Raw genomic sequence first — 18640 nt, 5'->3', positions numbered from 1 at the left:
TTGCACAAAAATATACCCTTCTAGATAGCATAAATATTTTGTTTTCTTATAAATATTTTTTGCTAGCTACGTAAATGAGTAGGTAATTGGTCATGACTATATGAAGTACCAGTGAGACTGCTCTTAATTCTGGGTCTAGTCACCACCTATGATGTAGGTTCAAATAATTCCTTCCACATACAGATTCTGTAAAATACCAACTATTTGGCAGTGGTGATGCTTTCTTTTTTCTTTTTCTTTTTTTTTAAAGCTTGGTTCCACAGCAATTGGAATTCAGACATCAGAAGGGGTTTGCCTGGCTGTGGAGAAGAGGATCACCTCCCCACTTATGGAACCCAGCAGTATTGAGAAAATTGTAGAAATAGATTCTCACATAGGTAAAAATAACAAAAATTTATTCATTCCTGCAGTAAAGCCTATTGGTACTTGCAGCATGTGTGGGAATAAAAACCTTGCTCTGCAGGACATTAATGAGAAATGCATTCTGGAATATGGTCTACAGAACTGTGTGCAGACCATGTTCTGTGGGGAGTTAATATTCATTAGTAATGGTCATTGGTGTTCCAGGCTCTAGGCCAGCAGGACATAGTTGCAGGGGTAGGAAGCGGCAGCTGTAGCTTGCTTCTGTTTGACCTCACTAATGAAAGTTTGTCCCCAAATTTAGAACTTGGAGGGCAGGGAATTGCAATATAAACGCTTGATCCCCAGCCAGTTTCTATCATGGAAGCTTACTGATTGGCCCACTAATGTTAGCCTGTCCTCTGTGCTCAAGACAGTTTCTTGCACATAGGCATGCATACACCCCCAGTGAACACTGCCAATTTAAAGTAGTCTGTCAGATGAAAATTGAAGTTTGCTCCTGAGGATACACTTTTCCTTTTCTTTTTAGCTTTTTCTTTAGGGCAGGTATTTACTTTTTCCACACCTCTTTATTGTAGAAGACACTTGTAAGGATTTTCTGATTTCCTAATCAGCTCTTTAAGCATGTTCCATGGATGTTTTCATGTTTATCTAAGTAATGACCCAAACTGACTTTGTATCTAATTTTGTGGTCATTTAACTTCTCCTCCTTGGCTCTTTAAAACAGATCTTCAACATGCTCACCAGATATAAATGAGAATCTCAGTGTTATACCAGCTGTGGACAAGACTTTGGGAGCTTTTCCATAGTCTGATATGCTGTCTCAATCTTTCTGTCATGTTTCTGGCCATATTAGAACTTTTGCCTGGAGATGGAGTGATGAAGAGGCTAGTTTAGTTGATGCTTTGCTCTGAATGCTTTTAGTTGATGCTTTTCTCTGAAGGGAGGAATAGACCATTGCCCCATTCTATCTTTGGAATGTGTATTGGAGTGAAAGCTGCTTGAGAACTAATTCTTGTTGGTATATCTTCATCTTTATCCAGGTTGTGCAATGAGTGGTTTAATAGCTGATGCAAAGACACTAATCGACAAAGCAAGAGTTGAAACGCAGGTAATAGTTTCCTCTCCTTGCCCTTTTTGCCATCTTTCATGTGCTAGACAAAAATGATAGCAGAATTGAACACACAGCTGTTTGAATAATTTCTCTGAGGCAAGGAAGTCCTCCTCCTTCCATCTTCACTCTCTGCATCCTTTCAACATGGCTGGGAAATTGAAGACTTCCTGGAACTAACTTTGTATTTTTATAGCTCTGACCCGATTATATTTCAAATGCTGTATTTTCTTAGGGAAATGCTGAAGAGTTGCTACATTGCAAATGTTGGAAATGTTACTGTGAAGCAGCCAAATATGCTTTCTGAGAGCTGTCAGATTAATAGATAATTGAATATAAATATTCTAAAACAAGCACACATCTTCCCATAATCTTGCCTTGTAACTTCTGGTCTCAGCTCACTAAATGAGTAAGTCTGAATGATACAGAACCCTTTGGCTGTAACATTCTCCTAAGCAGGTTGTCTGAACTCATTCCTTGGAAGCTTCTAAAGACCAAGCAGTCCTTTTAATGCCATCCTAGCCTTCTGAGCTACTTTTCTGTGTGTAATGTTTGTAATGTTTAAACTTATGAATGGGGACCAATTTAATTGGCTACTGACTATGCAGTAGGGTCATTAAAGGTCAGCCTAACTATGTGAGAGCCACTGAAGGAAAAGCAGTTTCCATGTGGTTAGGATGACATTTTAAAGGGTTGGATAGTCCTGTATGGGGAATAGTGTAGCTATAGAATATTGGTTTAGATGGCTAGGGTAGGTGATACATGTATTTTAGGAGGAATGGTTAACTAATGCTCCTTGGCTTATCCACCTCCTGCCCAGATTCCTTGTGTCCCCATTCTGATAACACATTGGAAGTGCTATGTAAATATCTCCCTGTTTGCTGCTTCCAGTTTGCTGCTCGGAGGGGAGTAAGGGGTAGGAGTTTCACACACAGGCAGGCTGGGGGTGGGGAAATAATGTTCCCAGTCCTAACTGTTAAGATAGGGTGGAGCTGATAGGGTCATGACTGGGAATGATCCCGTTCCGAAGCTGAAGGATTTTGTCATTTCTGTACTTAAATGTAAAGTTTAACAATGCAATCACAGGAATGTCTACTCAGAAGTAAATCCATTGACTTCACTGGGACCTACTCTCAAGGTTACATGGGATTGCTTCCTGTCATCAGAACTTTGCTTTGAATTCCTCGGTGGACTTTATGTTTTGTGGGGGAGCAGACAGAAACCGTAATATGAAAAAGTATACATAAATAAAGCTCTCTCTTTCTTGTCTCAGAATCACTGGTTTACATACAATGAAATCATGACTGTAGAGAGTGTGACACAAGCAGTGTCCAATTTAGCGTTACAGTTTGGAGAAGAAGATGCTGATCCAGGTGCTATGGTGAGTAAATGTTCATGTATGTTGTATGCTGAATGTCTGTTTTGCATTTGCCATAACCAGTCACTAAACTCTTGATCCTTTTTTGATTTTGTTCCAGTCAAGGCCATTTGGTGTGGCACTACTCTTTGGCGGAGTTGATGAAAAGGGACCTCAGCTGTAAGTATGGCTTTTTAGTCTTCGCTCTTGTTCATGTGTGCACTCAGTGGCCTAAAGGACCCACTACTTGGTCAGAATATGAAATAGTCAGGAAATGAGCAGATTGCAATTAATGGCGACACAAGTTGATTCGGAATGATACATCAGTGTCCAGATGTCACAGTTGCTATAAAACAACATGCAAAACTGTTATCTATTATAGAAATGAGCAAAGGTAATATGGTGAAGGCAACACTAGATCCTGCTTTACCTATATGTCATTGCTTAGCGCCTGCACAGCCTTATGCTTCTGATGCCGTATGATGGGATCTTAATTGATAGCGTAGAATGATGGCTTTGACTTTACAGATACCTCTGTAGCTCTGCTGATAGGAGCTACTGTTTGCTCTTTCTCTCTTTTTCTTTCTCCTTTCCCCCCTCCCCCGTGCATACATGCACAGCAGTTTTGCTTGTCTATGTTGTTTCATGCCCTGAGCTGGATCACCCAGGCTAGCCCAATCTTGTCAGATCTCAGAAGCTAAGCAGGGTCACCTTTGGTTATTATTTGGATGGAAGACCACTAAGGAAGTCCAGGGTCGCTACTCAGAGGCAGGCAGTGGCAAAGCACCTCTGAACATCTCTTGGCCTGAAAACCCTTCGGGGTCGCTATAAGTCAGCTGTGACTTGATGGTGCTTTCCACCACCATGTTGTTTCATAGACCTGAGTTTTCAGAACTGCCTGGGTGGCATACTGTTTTACAGAATATGGCACGTGCATAAATCCTAAATGACTGAAGTTCAGAGTGAAAGGGGGAAGAGTGAAACATTCCTCAGCCTTTTTCAAAGGATCAGAAGAGCCACCAGTAACATAATATCTTTAGTCTGCTGTGGCATTCCTTAGGTGGGGTTGGAGGAGCACTTGTAATTAGAGAAGCTCTGTGTGCTTGAAAGATCCAAGTTCTCTTTAAAGGAACAAGCCTTCTCAAATTCATCAAGGGAGACTACTCAGCTTAAAAGCTTTGTGGAAAATTAATCTTTGCTTTATTTCCCATCATATTGAGTATTCCTGGCACTGATATATAAACTGTCTTGATTGCACTTAAAATAAATTGGTAAGTTTCCACCAAGGTGATTGCTTTCAAATTCAAAAAACTGCCCTTATTTGCTTCTGTTGAGCAGTTCATTGCAGTGTATTAGCCTGTAAAAACTTGTACTCTCAAAAACAGGCTGTTCTATAGGTGCTGGTGGTGGTGGAAAGTGCCATCAAGTCACAGCTGGCTTATAGCAGCACTGTAGGATTTTCAAGGCAAGAGACGTTTAGAGGTGGTTTGCCATTGCCTGCTTCTGCATCATGACCCTGGTATTCTGTGGAGGTCTCGCATCCAAATACCAGCTAGGGCTGATCGATGCTTAGCTTCTGAGGTCTGACAAGATAGGGCTTGCCTGGGCTATCCAGGTCAGGTTCTATAGGTGCTACCAGTGCTTTTAAAAGATAACCCAGCTGTATGCTAACAGTGACAGGTCTCAAGATGCCATTTTGGTGTGTGAATTTAACCAGTGGATATATTTGACTGTTGTCCTTTTTAGGTCACAACCTGAGCTCTGACATTTTCTAAACACATAGGCTTGGATCAGTAGCTTGCAGAAGCCAAAGGGCTCCGTACGTGAATGCAAAGCACTTCTATACAAATTAATTGATTTCTCCCCCTCCCTCCCAAGTTCCAGAATATCATACTATCCCTAAAGCTACCCTGGACCCCTAGGGTGCATTTAAGGGGATGTGAAAGGACTACAGTAGATTGAGGGAGTGGGAGAGTTTTGATGCACACTGTGCAGTTCTTTGGATCAAAAGCATCTAACAGATCTGTATTAAACTCTGTTGGCCTTATAGTTGTTTCAAATGTAATACTGAGTGCCACGCAGTATGTGTTTTTTTGTCTGCCATGTGCACACTACTCCTACCACAAGAGGTCAGGTTTGCAGCCCCTGTCTTAATCCTATACTGAGCTCTTGCTTCTCCTGTCTTCTAGCTGCAAGTCAGAGTATTGCATTAATAGTAGTGCGTTACTAAAGAAATGTATTCTGGACCCAAGGGATTTGAATAACTATCGCCCAGTCTCATAATGTACCATTGTTGAGCAAGGTGATTGAATGAATGGTGGATGGACATCTGCAAGGATGCCTGGAAGAAGTTTGAATCCTTTCTGGTTTCAGGCCTGGTTATGGGTCTGAAACAGTCTAGATCACCCTAGCAGATGACCTGCACCAGGAGATGGAAAGAAGGAATGCAAGCCCTATTGATTCTCTGGGATCTCTTTTAATACCGTTGATGATATCTTTCTGAACTGCCTTCCCAGGCTGGGACTGTGAGGCACTGTTTTGTAGAGGATAAGTCTATCAGTGGCTATTAGTCATGGTGACTGAGGGAAACCTCCACATTCGGAGGCACTAATCCTCTGAATCCCAGAGCCAGGAAGCAACATCAGGGGATGGCCTCGGCCTTTATGCCCTTTTATTGGCCATGCAGAGGAACTGGTTGGGCACTGTGTGAGACAGGATGCTGGACTAGATGGACCATTGTGGGCTGATCTGGCAGGGCTCTTATGTCCTTATGTAGTGGTTTAGGTCCTGCCTGGAAGGTAGGTTTCAGAAGGTGGTGCTGGAGGGTTACTGCTTTGACCCTTGGTTTCTGGCTGTTGCAAGGTTCTGTCTTGTCCCCTTTGTGTTTCAACATCTGCATGAAGCTGCTGGGTTAGGGCATCTTGAGATTTGTTCTGAATTGTCACTCAGTAGGCAGGTGACACTGAGCTCCGTCTTGCATTTCCAACAGATCCCAATAAGGCTATGGAAACCTTGAATCAGTGCCTAGGGGCAGTTTTGGGGTGGAAGAGGACTAATAAGCTTACTCCCAACAAGACAGAGGTGCTACTGATGAGGTTAAGGACTGACTGGGTATTGAGGTGTCTCCTGTTACAGATGAGGTTGCACTCCCCCTAAAGAGCACATTTGCAGCTTTAGAATATCTGCTGGACCCAGGCCGCCTGTTGGATAAGCAGGTTGCAGTGGTGGCCAGGAGTACCTTTCACCAGCTTTGCCTCGCAGGGGAGGGTGGGATATAATTAAAAAATAATAAACCGGCTTCAGCCTTTCTTGGGTAAAAAAGATCTTGCTGCTGTAGTGAATGCCCTGAATAGATATAGACTAGTTTACTGTAATTTGGTGTCTGTAGGGCTACTGTTGAAGAGCATCTGGAACCTACAATTGGTATGCTATGGCAAGAATGTTGACTAGTGTGGATCATAGGGACCCTGTCACTCCAGTCTTGTTCCCTTTATGCTGGCTTTCAGTTTGCTTCTGGGCTCAATTAAAGATGATGTTACAGACCTTTAAAGCTGTAAATGGCTTGTAAACAACATACCTTAAGGACTCCCTACTCTCATATAAACCTAACTGACCATTACAGTAATCTTCAGGGCTTGTGTTTCAGGTGACCCATCATCTGAGGTGACAAAAGGCCTTCTCAATTATGCCATCAAAGTTATGGAATTCCTTCCCCAGGGATTCTGGAGAGTCTGCCCAGACTTTCAGACTGTATTCGTCTGCTTTTCAGTATTGTTTTCTTCTTCCAGTGGGTGAAGACCTTTTTATTTCATTTGGCATTAACCCTTCTTCCTGCTTATGTTCTTCCGGTTTATGTTTTTAAAAGTATTTCACATTGAGGGTCCACGTTGGGTGGAAAGATGGTATAACAGTGTTTTAAATCTATATAGAACTTCTGGAGATGTACCTGGCCATAAAATGCTTCTTAAGGATTTCCTTCTGGGTTTTTTGTGTAGGTTTCACATGGACCCTTCTGGGACATTTGTACAGTGTGATGCAAGAGCAATTGGATCAGCTTCAGAAGGCGCACAAAGCTCCCTGCAGGAAGTTTATCACAAGGTAATAGTGTGAGGTCTGAATAATATGTTTAGGGAGTTCCGGTTTTGGCATTCGCCATGGCAGCCGCTTTCTCCCAATCTCCGGGATATGACTGCCAGAGCCCGTAGTGAGGAGGGGGCACGATTGTCCGTGCCACCCCCGGAGCCTCCACATGAGGCTCCCAGCCATGGGGCACTAGAAGGCTCTTTCTCCGGTGACCCTGCTGGTGAAGGGGGGCTTTCTCTATGCCCTGAAGGTCCCGCCACGGAGCGTCCTGAATGGGAATCAGAAATCGCATACTGGAGCAAGCGCTTGGTGGCCGAGAGATTTGAAAATGAAAGGGGATCTATCATTGAAACGTGAGTTGGAGTCTAAGCGAGAAACACTGAAGATCTAGTCGAAAACCTACCCTTTGAAACCGAGGGGGGAGGGAACTCTCCCCTGCTAAGAAAAGTTAAGCGAACTTTGTGCGATCACGAAAAGGGGGATGGACTAGTGAAGCAAGACAGACTGAAATAAAAAGCATTTAAGAGCTTACCAAGCTGTTTGAGTATCAGAGACTGTGATAACTTTTACAAAAAGTAAATAATCCCCAAACATGGCGCCCATGAGGAAGGATGAGAAAGACAAACAAGTGAAACCTAAGCTTCTTGCTGGAACTGCTGGTCCAGCGAGTCCTGTCCCTAGACAGGACACAACTACAGAGCTGCAAAAGATGCTGACGGAAGCATTGCGACCTCTGCTAGAACGAGTCATGGCATTGCATAGCAAATTCGATGCACAGCAAATGCAATTAACTGAAATAGCCAAAAAAATAGATAAAACTGAACAAGAAGTAAAAGAAGTGGATGCCAACACTAAAAAACTTAAAAAACAACTGCAGGCGATGGAAAAAAAGAGATTGATGGAGGAGTCTCAACTGTTACAGCTACAAATGGAGAGAGCAAGCTATGTCTTAAGATTTCAAGGTGTTCCAGAAGAAAAGACTAAGAATCTGAAACAGACTATGTGTGATGTACTAGGCCCTATGGCAGATATAAAAATGGATACATTACAAAGTGAAATAGATACGATCTATAGGTTGTATTCTGAATTTACAAGAAAAAATAATCTGCCTGGGGAAGTTATCATAAGATTCTCCAGAAGACAAGTGAGAGATCAAATTCTCAAAGCGATAAATGGATCTACCTTGAAAATCAAAGACAAAGAAATAAAAGTGTTAAAGGGCATCCCATTTGAAATTAAAAAAGAGAAGGAAATATAGAGACTTGGTGATATTTTTACAAAAGAACAACATCCCCTACAGATGGATTGTTCCTGAAGGCACAATCTTCAAATGTAAAGACAAGAAAGAAAAAATTGACTCTGTTGAAAAGGCACGTGAATTTTTGCACCAACACAGTCGTCCATCAGGAGAAGTTGAGAATGAGGACAGCACCAAAGAAACCGAAGTAGAAGGAGCAGCGGCATCTTCAGATGAGAACTCAGATTCCAAATTAGGGGCAGTTGCCCCGAAAGCAAGCTATTAGTTGAGGGGCAAAAAGTATAAAAAATGAGATGTTATGACACTCTGAAAGCTCTTACAATGTATGGTTATAATTATTTCTTAGGTTGCTTTTTAAGAAGTCAGAAGTGGTGTTTAAAGTCATTTTTCAGTATAAACTGACTATTAGATGACCACATTCAATGAACTTGAATCGAACTTTGAGCTAAAAGTTAATTTGTTAAGCAGTATGTATGACCACCATCTCTTGGGTTTTTAGTGGGTTTTCTTTTCTTTCTCCCATAGTATGTAGTTCCCCTTCCTAATTTCATTGTAGTTTATAGAAAACGCAAATTAAAAAATGAATAATATGTTTAGGCTAACTTGTTCATCCCATAAAACAATGCTGTTCCTTGGTGGGATTCAACGAAGTCAGCTGTTAGTTAATACCATCGAGTTGCTCTACCACCGGCTTTAACATATCCGCTAGCAGCTTCATGACGTCAGTTCCTTCCTCTGGCCTCGGGCTTTGACTCCCGGTTTCGCTTTTAACTTTCCTCGTGTCGCCAGCATTTTTCCAATTTGTTTACAAATTCAAACCGTTATACAAAGGCTCGAAGGGCTTGTCATTTTTGCAGCAGGCTCTCAGATAAGTCTCTCAAAACAAATCGCTGTTTGCTTCCCCCCTTTCCCCCCTCGCTTCGCTTGATTCTTTATGCGCATAGGAGGCATCCCTCCTTGCTCTCCGCTTTCCCAGGGGGGGGGGGATTTGCTTATCAATCAGTCCACTCAAACAGAACTCACGTTCATTGTCAGTCTTCAATCAGACCTCGCTCCCAATCATCGTTATTCCGCTGGATCTCTTGCGCTTGCCCCAGTCGAACTAGCTTGTGCTCGAAGGCCACACAGCAACCGGACCGTCAGGGCGGAGGGAAGCCTCTATTCTCCGGCAAATAGCTATCAGAGGCTAACCCTCAAAAGCCCTCCATGTTGCTGGTGTGCTAATCGCTCCTCCGCAGGTCGGAGAGAGCGACCGCCATCGCTAATCCACTTCCGGCTTCCCAATCCAATCTCTTCTTCTTCTTCATTTATTTAAGTTACCCAGTTTGCTTTATGCCTGAGTTTTTTATTGATGTAGAACTTCTCTAAAACAACACTTACTGTGAGGCAATCTACTTTTTAGCATGGTTAAATAACATCTGTGTGCATAAGAACTGATTTTAAAGCCATAGTACTTATCTGCTTTGTAGATGTCTTTCTGTTATAACCAACCATCTACAATTAGAAATCCTACTGATAAGATGTGAAAGCATTGGTTTATGTTGTTTACCTTCATATCAGTCCCCCCCCCCACCACCACCATATGGGCAAAGATTTTTAATGCTACCTGGATGGAGGAATAATTTATTACATTAATTCAGTCTTAACCATATGAGCAGTGACCCTGTTTAGCTGTTTGTGTGCAGTACCTTATATAGAATGGTCAGCTGTTCATATGCCACTGCATCACTTTACCAATTGTGATTGTGTGGAAATATACTTAATGCATCTGTCATCATGTATACATCAGCCCTTAGCATCTAATTTTTATGATTTTTTTAAAACAGTCAATGACACTGAAAGAAGCAATCAAGTCATCACTTATCATTCTAAAGCAAGTTATGGAAGAAAAACTGAATGCAACTAACATTGAGGTATGTATTTCACTCTCTTGATATAAGCAAAAGCGTTCTGCCAATGTCTGGGACACTTAATGGGAGCGATATGGCCGTCCTAGAAATTATTTACAGATCTTGGAAGGTATTCAGAACTTTGGTGGCAAATAGAAGGCATTTGGGATTTTAGACAGCCCTTTCACATCATTTGAAATTACTCCTGACAACAAGCAGGGTTGCTGTATACTGTACATTAAAGATAATGTCCCAGGTCCTTCATTTTCCATGTAGGCTCTTAAAGTGGCACACAGCTAATGGAACGCAAACCTAACATTAAGGAGTTGATTGATGACCATCAGGAACAAGAGTTTCATTGGATGCATGCCTGAGATCTGTGCATCATGTGCTTGCATCATGAATACCTTGTCTGGACTGTTGTTTTTATGTCCTAAATTTTTACTGGTGAGGTATAATTGTGTGCCTGGGTTAAAGATTAAGAACCAGAGTTCTTAAAGTTAATAACCAGAGTGAGGCAGTGGTTACGAACAAAAGTGAGGGAATGTTAAGGTGGCTTAATTTGTTTGCTTGTATTTTATTCCACCCTTCCTCCAAAGCACTCAGGGCAGTGTACGCATGTACTCCTCCCCTCATTGTATTCTTTAACCCTATAAGGTAGGCTAGGCTGAGATTTGACATTGGAATGTCTCTTTATAATGGTGTTTTATTATGGATGGCATACTGTAGGCACAGTGTGAGGATCTTGTACCTATTCCTGATGCTTTGATAGTATTCTTGAGATGTTCCCTGGTCTTGAAGTAAGAGTTCAGCATCTTCTTGCTGAACAGCCCTAAATTTACTCCCAACCTTGTTGTTCGTTGAGAGACTCCTTGTAATTTGTCACTGCTTGGACGTCTCTCAAATTGATACATAATAGGACATGGAGAATGCAACACATTCAATGAATGCCCTTTTTAAAGACAGCATTCTTTCCCTTGCTCTGGGCTCCATGAAACACATCGTACTGTATACTTGTATCACAGACCAACTACTGGAGTTCCAAAATCTTTGAGCTTACAGCAAGGCTATCTAGCAAAAACCTAATTCCTCATATGTAACATGTCTGCTTGTTACTGTGGTAACTATTTAAAAGGGTGTTTCCCTTGTCCAAGGGTACTTCCCTGGTTTATGACATTGCTGTCAGGACTTTCTGTTATTTCTACAGCATTGATTTCAAACGCTCTGTATCCAGGGAAAAAAATCAGCATATAGTAGGAAAAATACTCTACCGCTCACAGGGTCATTAAGGGCATTAAAGGTTAAAACCAGCACTGTGAATCATGCTCAGAAACAAGCTGGCTTCCAGTGTAGCTGTTCTAGCATTAGCATATTTTCCCAGGAGCTCATATCTGCAGTAAGCCTTAATTCTGAACTCAAGTTTCCGTACAGTCTGTGTAGAGTATATTATAGTAGACTAGCCTAGAGGTTACCAAAACTTGTTTCACAGTGGCAAGGTCAGCGGTTTCTAGAAGCAGTTATAGTTGCAAGTGATCCTAAGTCAATAAAAGGTACTTCTGGCCTGATGCACTTGGATGGATCCAGTGATCCATCAGCACAAGATCAAAGTTTGAGTCCAGTGGCACCTTTAAGACCAACCAAGTTTTATTCAAGGTATAAGCTTTTGTTGTTACGTCAAATGCTATGTAGGCTTGTCTCCTATTTGAGTTGTGGGAATTAGCGAAGAAGATAAAGGCTTGTGAGAGGGGAGTAGCAAGCAAGATGGGTTACCAATGTCTACAGGGATCTTTCTCTTCGAGAACTCTCAGAAATAACCAGTCCATTGCTGTAACCAAAAAGGTTGTTTTATTGAAAGAGGAAAATGGTATCAAAAATGACACACATACAGAAGATAAATGCACACTGGAAACAAACACACAAGCTAGCAGAAATTTCGGGGAGAGAGGGAATATAACAGTGGGTTCAAGGGGTAATAGCTACCTGTCCTGAAGACCAGGGATCCGTGGAGCACAGGCTGTGGAAGATGGAAGGAACCCAGACGTATTTGGGGTGTGATGCAGGGTGGTTACCCAGCACACGCAAAGCAGTGCTGCCAAGGCACAGTCTAGTTATAGCAAAAATGGGACCTGAGGGCATGCTAAAGTGACTGCCCCTTGGAACAAAGCATTGGTGAGTTTAACTAAAAGTACAACAACGTGTTGGGGAAATTATGAATGGGGTTCCCAGGAACTGACAAAGTGAACAGGAGATATCTTGGGAGGAGTTCTTGATGTAAAAATAAAGCTTAAATTGAAACTGATAGCTTCTTCTGGTGATTTGGAGTGTTAATGCCTGTCTAATTAAACTTAATCAAAAAGAAAAAAATACTGTTTGATGACTCTCCTTTTGTGTTATGTAGGAAAGTGTTAGGGGCAGGGGTCTTTTCGTAGAAAAAGAGCTGCAGGAGCTCATTAGCATATGATATGCTAATGAGCTACTGGGCTATTACCATATGCCACGCCCCCTGACATCACCGGAAGTGATGGCAAAAGGGGGGGGAGGCGTCTTTAAAAGCTTTCCCTCCCCTTCCCTTGGGGGGGGGGGAGCGAAGAGAGAAGGGGTTTAAACTTTAAACCCCTTCTCACTAGAGTTGGGCTACAGGAGGAAAGAGAGAGAGTAGAGAGAAGGAAAGAAGGAAGGAAAGAGGGAAAGAAACAGAAGGAAAGGAGGGAACGAAAGAGAAGGGAAGAAGGAGGGAAACGGAATGGAGGAAAAAAGAGAAGAAGGAGGGAAACCAGGAGATTACTGGATGATCTAGATTAAGGAGGAAGGGAGGTCACTGATACCAAGCGGGCTAGATGGGCCCCAGAATAACAGCTTAATTTTCTCCTTAAAAAGGGGAGGGGTGTCGATCAGAAACCTGAGGAACTGGCACATGCTTTGCTATGGGAGCGCCAACGTGCATCCGAATCCCAGATTGGCTGAGCCTCGGAGGGCGCCATTCGGCTGCTCTGCACATACTGGGGGGGGGAGGCAGCCCCGCCCAGCGCGCTCTGCACATGGACAGAGCCACTCTCGTATCGGGGCTCCCGGGGGCAGGCAGCGTGCCGCGTGTGCTACCCTTACCGAAGAGGCTGTTGCTGAAGCCGTCCCACACGCAGCCGGCGTCGTCCCAGACCCAGCGGCTGTGGAGGCAGGAGAAGGTGAAGCTGACGCCGAAGAGTGAGACGAGTAGGTCGCTGAGGCTGATGTTGACCAGGAAGAGGTTGGTGGGCGAGCGGAGCCGCTTGAACTTGGCGTAGAGCACCAGCACCAGCAGGTTGTTGCACAAGCCCAGCAGGCCGATGGTGGCGGTCAGCAGGGCCAGCAGCTTGTAGGTGCTGGCGCTGAAGGGCGGCCCCACGTCTTCGGCCGCCTGCCGCTGCTCGGCGTCCCGTTTCCCCGGCTTCAGGCTGCCGCCGCTGCCAGTCCTGTCGCCCTTGCCGCTGCTGTTCCCCGAGTACATGGCTCGGCGTGGCTCCGGCGTGCGGGCTGTGGGAGAGCGCCCAGCAGCAACCCAGGTCCAGGCGCCCGAGCCCATTGCCCAGCCCGCGCGGCGGCTCTTGATGCCAAAGGCAGCCCTGCTAGAAAGCTAGCGGACTCCCTCGCGAGTAAGCACTCCCCAGTCGGTGTGCCAAAGGCCACTCTACCACGGGGCCTCTCCAAAGCCCACACGTGCGCGCCCGGCCCCCTCAGCCGCGCTCGGCCTCGGTGTGGAGCCCTCCGGAGGTACAGGCCAGGGAGGGTGAGGCCCGGGACCCACGCAGGAGGCCGGCCCGGCTCGTCGCCACACAGCAGCCACAGCGAGCAGGTGAAGGGACGGGGGCCAGGGTGGCAGGCAAGAGAGGCGCACCTCGGCACAGCTGCACTTGGACGGGCCGGAGAGCTAAAGCAGCCACGGCTGGACGGAGAGCACAGGCCAGCAGCATCCTGGCGGTGATGGAGGACAAGCGGGGTGGACGCACGTGGGGCAGGAGGAGACGGTGCAGGACCCAGAGATGGAAGGACTGGCAGAAAACAGCGCCGGAAGAGAAGGGGAGCCCTCCGCAGTGCTCCTACGCGGGCTTGTGGACCCGGAGACGGGGCTTGCCACCACACGGGCCGCCGGAGCGGTGCTCCGGAGGGCTCCGGCCCAAAAAGACCCCTGGTTAGGGGTAGCTTTTGTGAAGTAAATGTGGAAATAGGGAAGGTGAGGCGGGGTTGAAAGGATTAACATTAGCTCTGGGGTGAGACAAGTCCATTGTTTTAGCATGTGCAAACCTGTAGAGGGTGGCAGCATGGTCAGACCTTGATGTCATACCTATCAGGGTCTCTGCCTAGACATGTCTTGTGGGGCCTGCAGCCTGGCTTCCTTCTTGTATAATTTTGGTCAAATTATCTGGCATATGAACTCCTGGGGTGCTATTAAATGAAAGGTGCTGGCTTCCAGCTTACACCTCAGCAAAAGGGCATGGTCTGTCTGCTTACATTGTGTGCAAGCACACTTATTCAGATACCTTATGCACAAAAGCTTTGTTCTGCTGCTTCAGACCAACACGGCTACCCACCTGGATCCATCAGCACAAGGTATTGACTGTTGCAGATGTTCCCTGCTTTCCCCTCCCCTGCAAACATTTCCACCCTTGGGAAAGTTTTTCTGGGGCTGAGATTTGGGGGCTGCAGGGAGGAGGGTGAAGGAGGCAAAATCGCCTTTCTGCTAATGGCAGCGTGAGCAGTTTCTTTTTCTTCTCACTGTAGCCCGTTTACCTACATGGTGCTTTCTCCAAGCAGCTCCAGTGACCATGGGAATCAGTTTTCCCAAGGTTGAAAGTGACTTGGGGGGGGGGATCGGGAGGATCTGTGGTCCTTCTGCAAGTTGATCACTGGATCCAACCCCCAGTCTGGAAAGCGCTGGGTCCAGCAGCATGTACAAACATCTTTTAGGTGCAGCATAACCCATCCAGAACAAGGAAACTGCCAGTTCCTGGGTCAGCTAGGTCTACCATTAATGCTTTTGTACTGTCTGGGTTTAAATTCAGTATTTTCAGCTGACATCCAGTGCATCACTGTCTCTAGACTAAGAAGAGATTTTCATAAGGTAGCCATGTTGGTCTGCATTTGACGCTTGAAAGCTTTATACCCCAAATAGTTTGTTTGTTTCTAAGGTGCTACTGGACTTGAATCTAGCTGTTTTAGACTAAGAACTTGCAAGTATCACCTGGTTCCATGGAAAATAAATTGAGTGTCATTAGCACACTGGTTGCATCTTATCACAAATCAGAATAAGCACTTGCTTTATGTTAATCTAAACCTTCTATAACACGTAGACTCTGTCCTGACCTGCATAGCTGAGGCTAGCCTGATCTCACCAGAACTTGGACACTAATCAGGGTCAGCTGTGATTAGTACTTGACTGGGCAACCACCAAAGATGTCTAGGGTTGCTAGGCAGAGGGAGGCAATGACACACCACCTCTACATCTCTTGTCTTTAAAACCTTATGGGGTTGCCATAAGACGGCTGAGTGTTGATAGCACACGCAAAGGCTCTCCTAGCAAGGTTTCTTTGTTCTGGTTCTGCTGTAGAGCTTGTTAAAAGTAATTTCAGAGACAGCTATTTCAGGGACCATTCCCATTAGCGGCATTTGCTCCAAGTGTAGCGATTTGTCTTCTCTTGTCTGAACTGTTACTTCATTATGTATATAGGCATGTATAACCCTTTCTTCCTGTCCTTGCAGCTTGCAACAGTGGAGCCTGGGATGAAGTTCCATATGTACACGAAAGAGGAACTTGAAGATGTTATCAAGGATATTTGATGAGGGGGAGAACCTCTCCAACTGCCTCATTCCCTGATCACAGCAAACTGACTCTTCAGTTTTTTCCAGGGCCCATAACTTTATTTCAGCAGCACGTATGCCTGCTCTTAAACAATGGCTCAAAAGGTTTTTTTTACAGTTTCTGTACATAAAAAAGATCTTCAGTAAGAGGAAACTAGAATAAATCATTTTGTTACTCTTATCTCAATTTCTTCTATAATAAAGCTTGGGGGTTGGGTGAAATGGTTTGGTTTGATGCTGAGTTAAACTGTGTGTATTTTATGCAGCCAGCTTCTCCCCATTCATTGCGCTTCCTTCCCTAGTATCTGGCTTACTCTGGAGTGCTACTGCACTGCCGCTGCAACCCTGACTGGCTCCTTTTTGAGCACCATTTTTGTTTCAAACTGGCCCCTTTTCTAGCAACAGTGACCAGGAGGAAGTCAGACTTGAAACAAAAAATGTGCTGAGGCAGCAGGCTTTCAGTGCAGCAAATAGCAATGAATCAGTGCAAAACAGGTAAGCTTTTAGGGTACAGCTTTGGGGGCCCAGTCCCACTTATTTCAAGCTAAAATATTTCCTTTCCCTCAAATTCAGTCTGGCACTAAAGTAAAACATCAAAAATGAGTAAGAATATATATTGTACCTAACAGTTAAAACTGCTGTGGAGTATTGCATTGATATCCAGTTATAGCTGGGGTCTTTCTAATCTAATGTTACTGCTGTGCCGAGCGTTCTCTCCCTTTTCTGGGCAGCATTGTTTGTAACTGAACTCCCAGACATGTCATGGCCTCCCCAAGCCACCTCTGGAGTTCCTTTTCTAGCCAGTCAGATGGCACAGCTCCCTCATGTGGACCATGCGACCTGAACAAGGCAACAAATGATTTTGACACTGAAGTCAGCTCCCTCTGCACCCTGCTGAAATAATGTGTACATTAAAAGTTCTTTCATAGGCAGGGTAACATATATTTACAACTGTTTATATTTTGTTTTTTCTTCTGTATTCTTGTTGAAAAGTATATACTAAATATATCACCTCGACCAGCCACAGTACATCACAAACAGGAAGTGAACCTCTAGCTTGGTGGCCTGCTGATTTCATCTTTGTATCTTAAATTTTTGGGTAACAAACTTACCCTCTTTAATTTGATATTCTGGCTAGCTGGCATTTGTTAGCATTGTTTTCAGTTTAGAACAGAGGGCATTTGCCAGTTAAGGTGCATAAAGGTAAGGACACTTCTGCTGGTGTCAGCAGATTGAAGATGAGATTACCAGCCATTTAAAGGATCCACATCCGAAATTGTTTCTCAAAGTGTTATGAAAAGGAATAAATCTATTTTAAAATGAGCTTGGGAATCTTTTAAACTAGTTTGTTACTAGATTTTCTGGTCCTCTTAAGACCTAAAGAAGGGGTATTGTTTAGGGGCCATTTGTGCAAAGAATCAAGGAATAGTTTTATTGGAAAGCTTGGTAGATGCTTGCTGTTGGTGTGTTTTTTGTGTCAAAGGCACACCAAAGCAGAGAATATTGTCTGAGTGTGCCCCAATAGGCTGTGCTTTGGATAAGCAGAAGTTACCGGGCTTAATGAACATTAAGTAAAAAGTCTAGATAATAGCTAACAGATGGTTAGCCTGGTTTGGTACAAGAGGCACTGTAGGGCTTTTGAGTGGATGATATGAGTATACATGGAGACTATACATTTTATTTGGAAGAAAGATGTGAAGGATGTAAGTGTAAGAAAATAACAGATAAAATACGTTCTGCAATGAGAATGGTGTGTTTAGAGCCAAAGGTAAGTGACATGAGTCCTTTCAGGATATAGAATGATTCCTTTTTTTTTTTAAATCTAGCTGTTGCTTAGCTTGTGCAAAAAAATAAAACCTTCCCTAACACTTGAAAGACAAAGGCTTTTTATGTTCTTTCTTACGGCATAATAGCTGGTACCAGTCACCATGTGATCCTGTACAATTTCTCATCAGACACCACAACTGTTCTAACAGCTGATCTAACGGCTTGAGACCAGAAGCAAATAGTTTTGAGCTGCTGCAGGTCATCCAGCAAGTTTATTCTTTGAAAACATTCTTGGCCCAGAGAGACTTTAAATTAAAAAAACAAAAATGTGTCATAGCAGTGGAGCAGGTATTTAAGACTCTTATTTCTATACTCCCCAGCATTTAATCTAAAACTCTTTACAAGTACAGTAAAACTAAAAAATTAAAAGTTGTACCATAAAACTAGGATATTTATAATACTAGAGCACGTCATACCAATAAAACTACTCAATCATTAAAGAATTGGGTCACAATCATAAACCCATCAACCAATAGAATAACAGCAGAAAAACCTAAAAACCATCCAGTCACTGAGTCCCCAAATGTCTGGGTAACTTAAGTTGTTTTGGCCTGGCATTGAAAAATGAAGAAGTCAGATGAAGTGTTGGAGATGGAATTCCATAAGCAGCAACAGAGAAGGCTTCTGTCTCCTCCACTTACTTCTCTGCTTGTCTAGGTGCCCCAATGCCATTTTAAGGGTATGTGCAACTAAACACCTTGAGTGAGATATATATAAAAACTGTAGTGGCCTTGACTGATGCACTGTAATTGAACCAAATATATTTGTATGTGTCAAGTAGAACAACAGCAATGCCAACTGAAGGCTGATAGTCTTAGCGTACTAATCAGAAAAAAACAAGTAGGGAACCTACAATGACCTGTGGGAAGGGATCACTTCATTTCCCCCTGTATTCTCATCCCCCCCCACTATTTCATCTTTCT

At 43.8% G+C, this 18640-nt stretch overlaps 1 protein-coding gene across 1 annotated transcript; it reads left to right on the top strand.

Annotated features, from left to right (window-relative positions):
• Positions 1–251: 251 nt before the first annotated feature.
• On the top strand, positions 252–17740 carry PSMA5 (proteasome subunit alpha 5). Its single transcript, XM_015412112.1, has 7 exons — positions 252–377; positions 1404–1471; positions 2745–2852; positions 2950–3008; positions 6824–6926; positions 9996–10082; positions 15792–17740. Exons 1-7 carry the CDS (start codon positions 329–331, stop codon positions 15867–15869), a joined length of 552 nt encoding a protein of 183 aa, XP_015267598.1. The 5' UTR covers positions 252–328; the 3' UTR covers positions 15870–17740.
• The last annotated feature ends 900 nt before the right edge of the window (positions 17741–18640 follow it).

This window comes from Gekko japonicus, unplaced genomic scaffold (assembly GCF_001447785.1).
Source record: "Gekko japonicus isolate JY-2015 unplaced genomic scaffold, Gekko_japonicus_V1.1 scaffold697, whole genome shotgun sequence".
Taxonomy (NCBI): domain Eukaryota; kingdom Metazoa; phylum Chordata; class Lepidosauria; order Squamata; family Gekkonidae; genus Gekko; species Gekko japonicus.
The sequence above is the reverse complement of the archived record's forward strand: the minus strand, read 5'-3'. Positions and strand labels throughout refer to the sequence as shown.

Bases quoted from the DNA above. Each gene is read 5' to 3' on its own strand.
- PSMA5 (XM_015412112.1), top strand. From the start codon at position 329: ATGGAACCCAGCAGTATTGAGAAAATTGTAGAAATAGATTCTCACATA. The intron at 1,472-2,744 runs GTAATAGTTTCC...TTCTTGTCTCAG, and splicing joins AAGCAAGAGTTGAAACGCAG to AATCACTGGTTTACATACAA. The intron at 10,083-15,791 runs GTATGTATTTCA...CTGTCCTTGCAG, and splicing joins TGAATGCAACTAACATTGAG to CTTGCAACAGTGGAGCCTGG.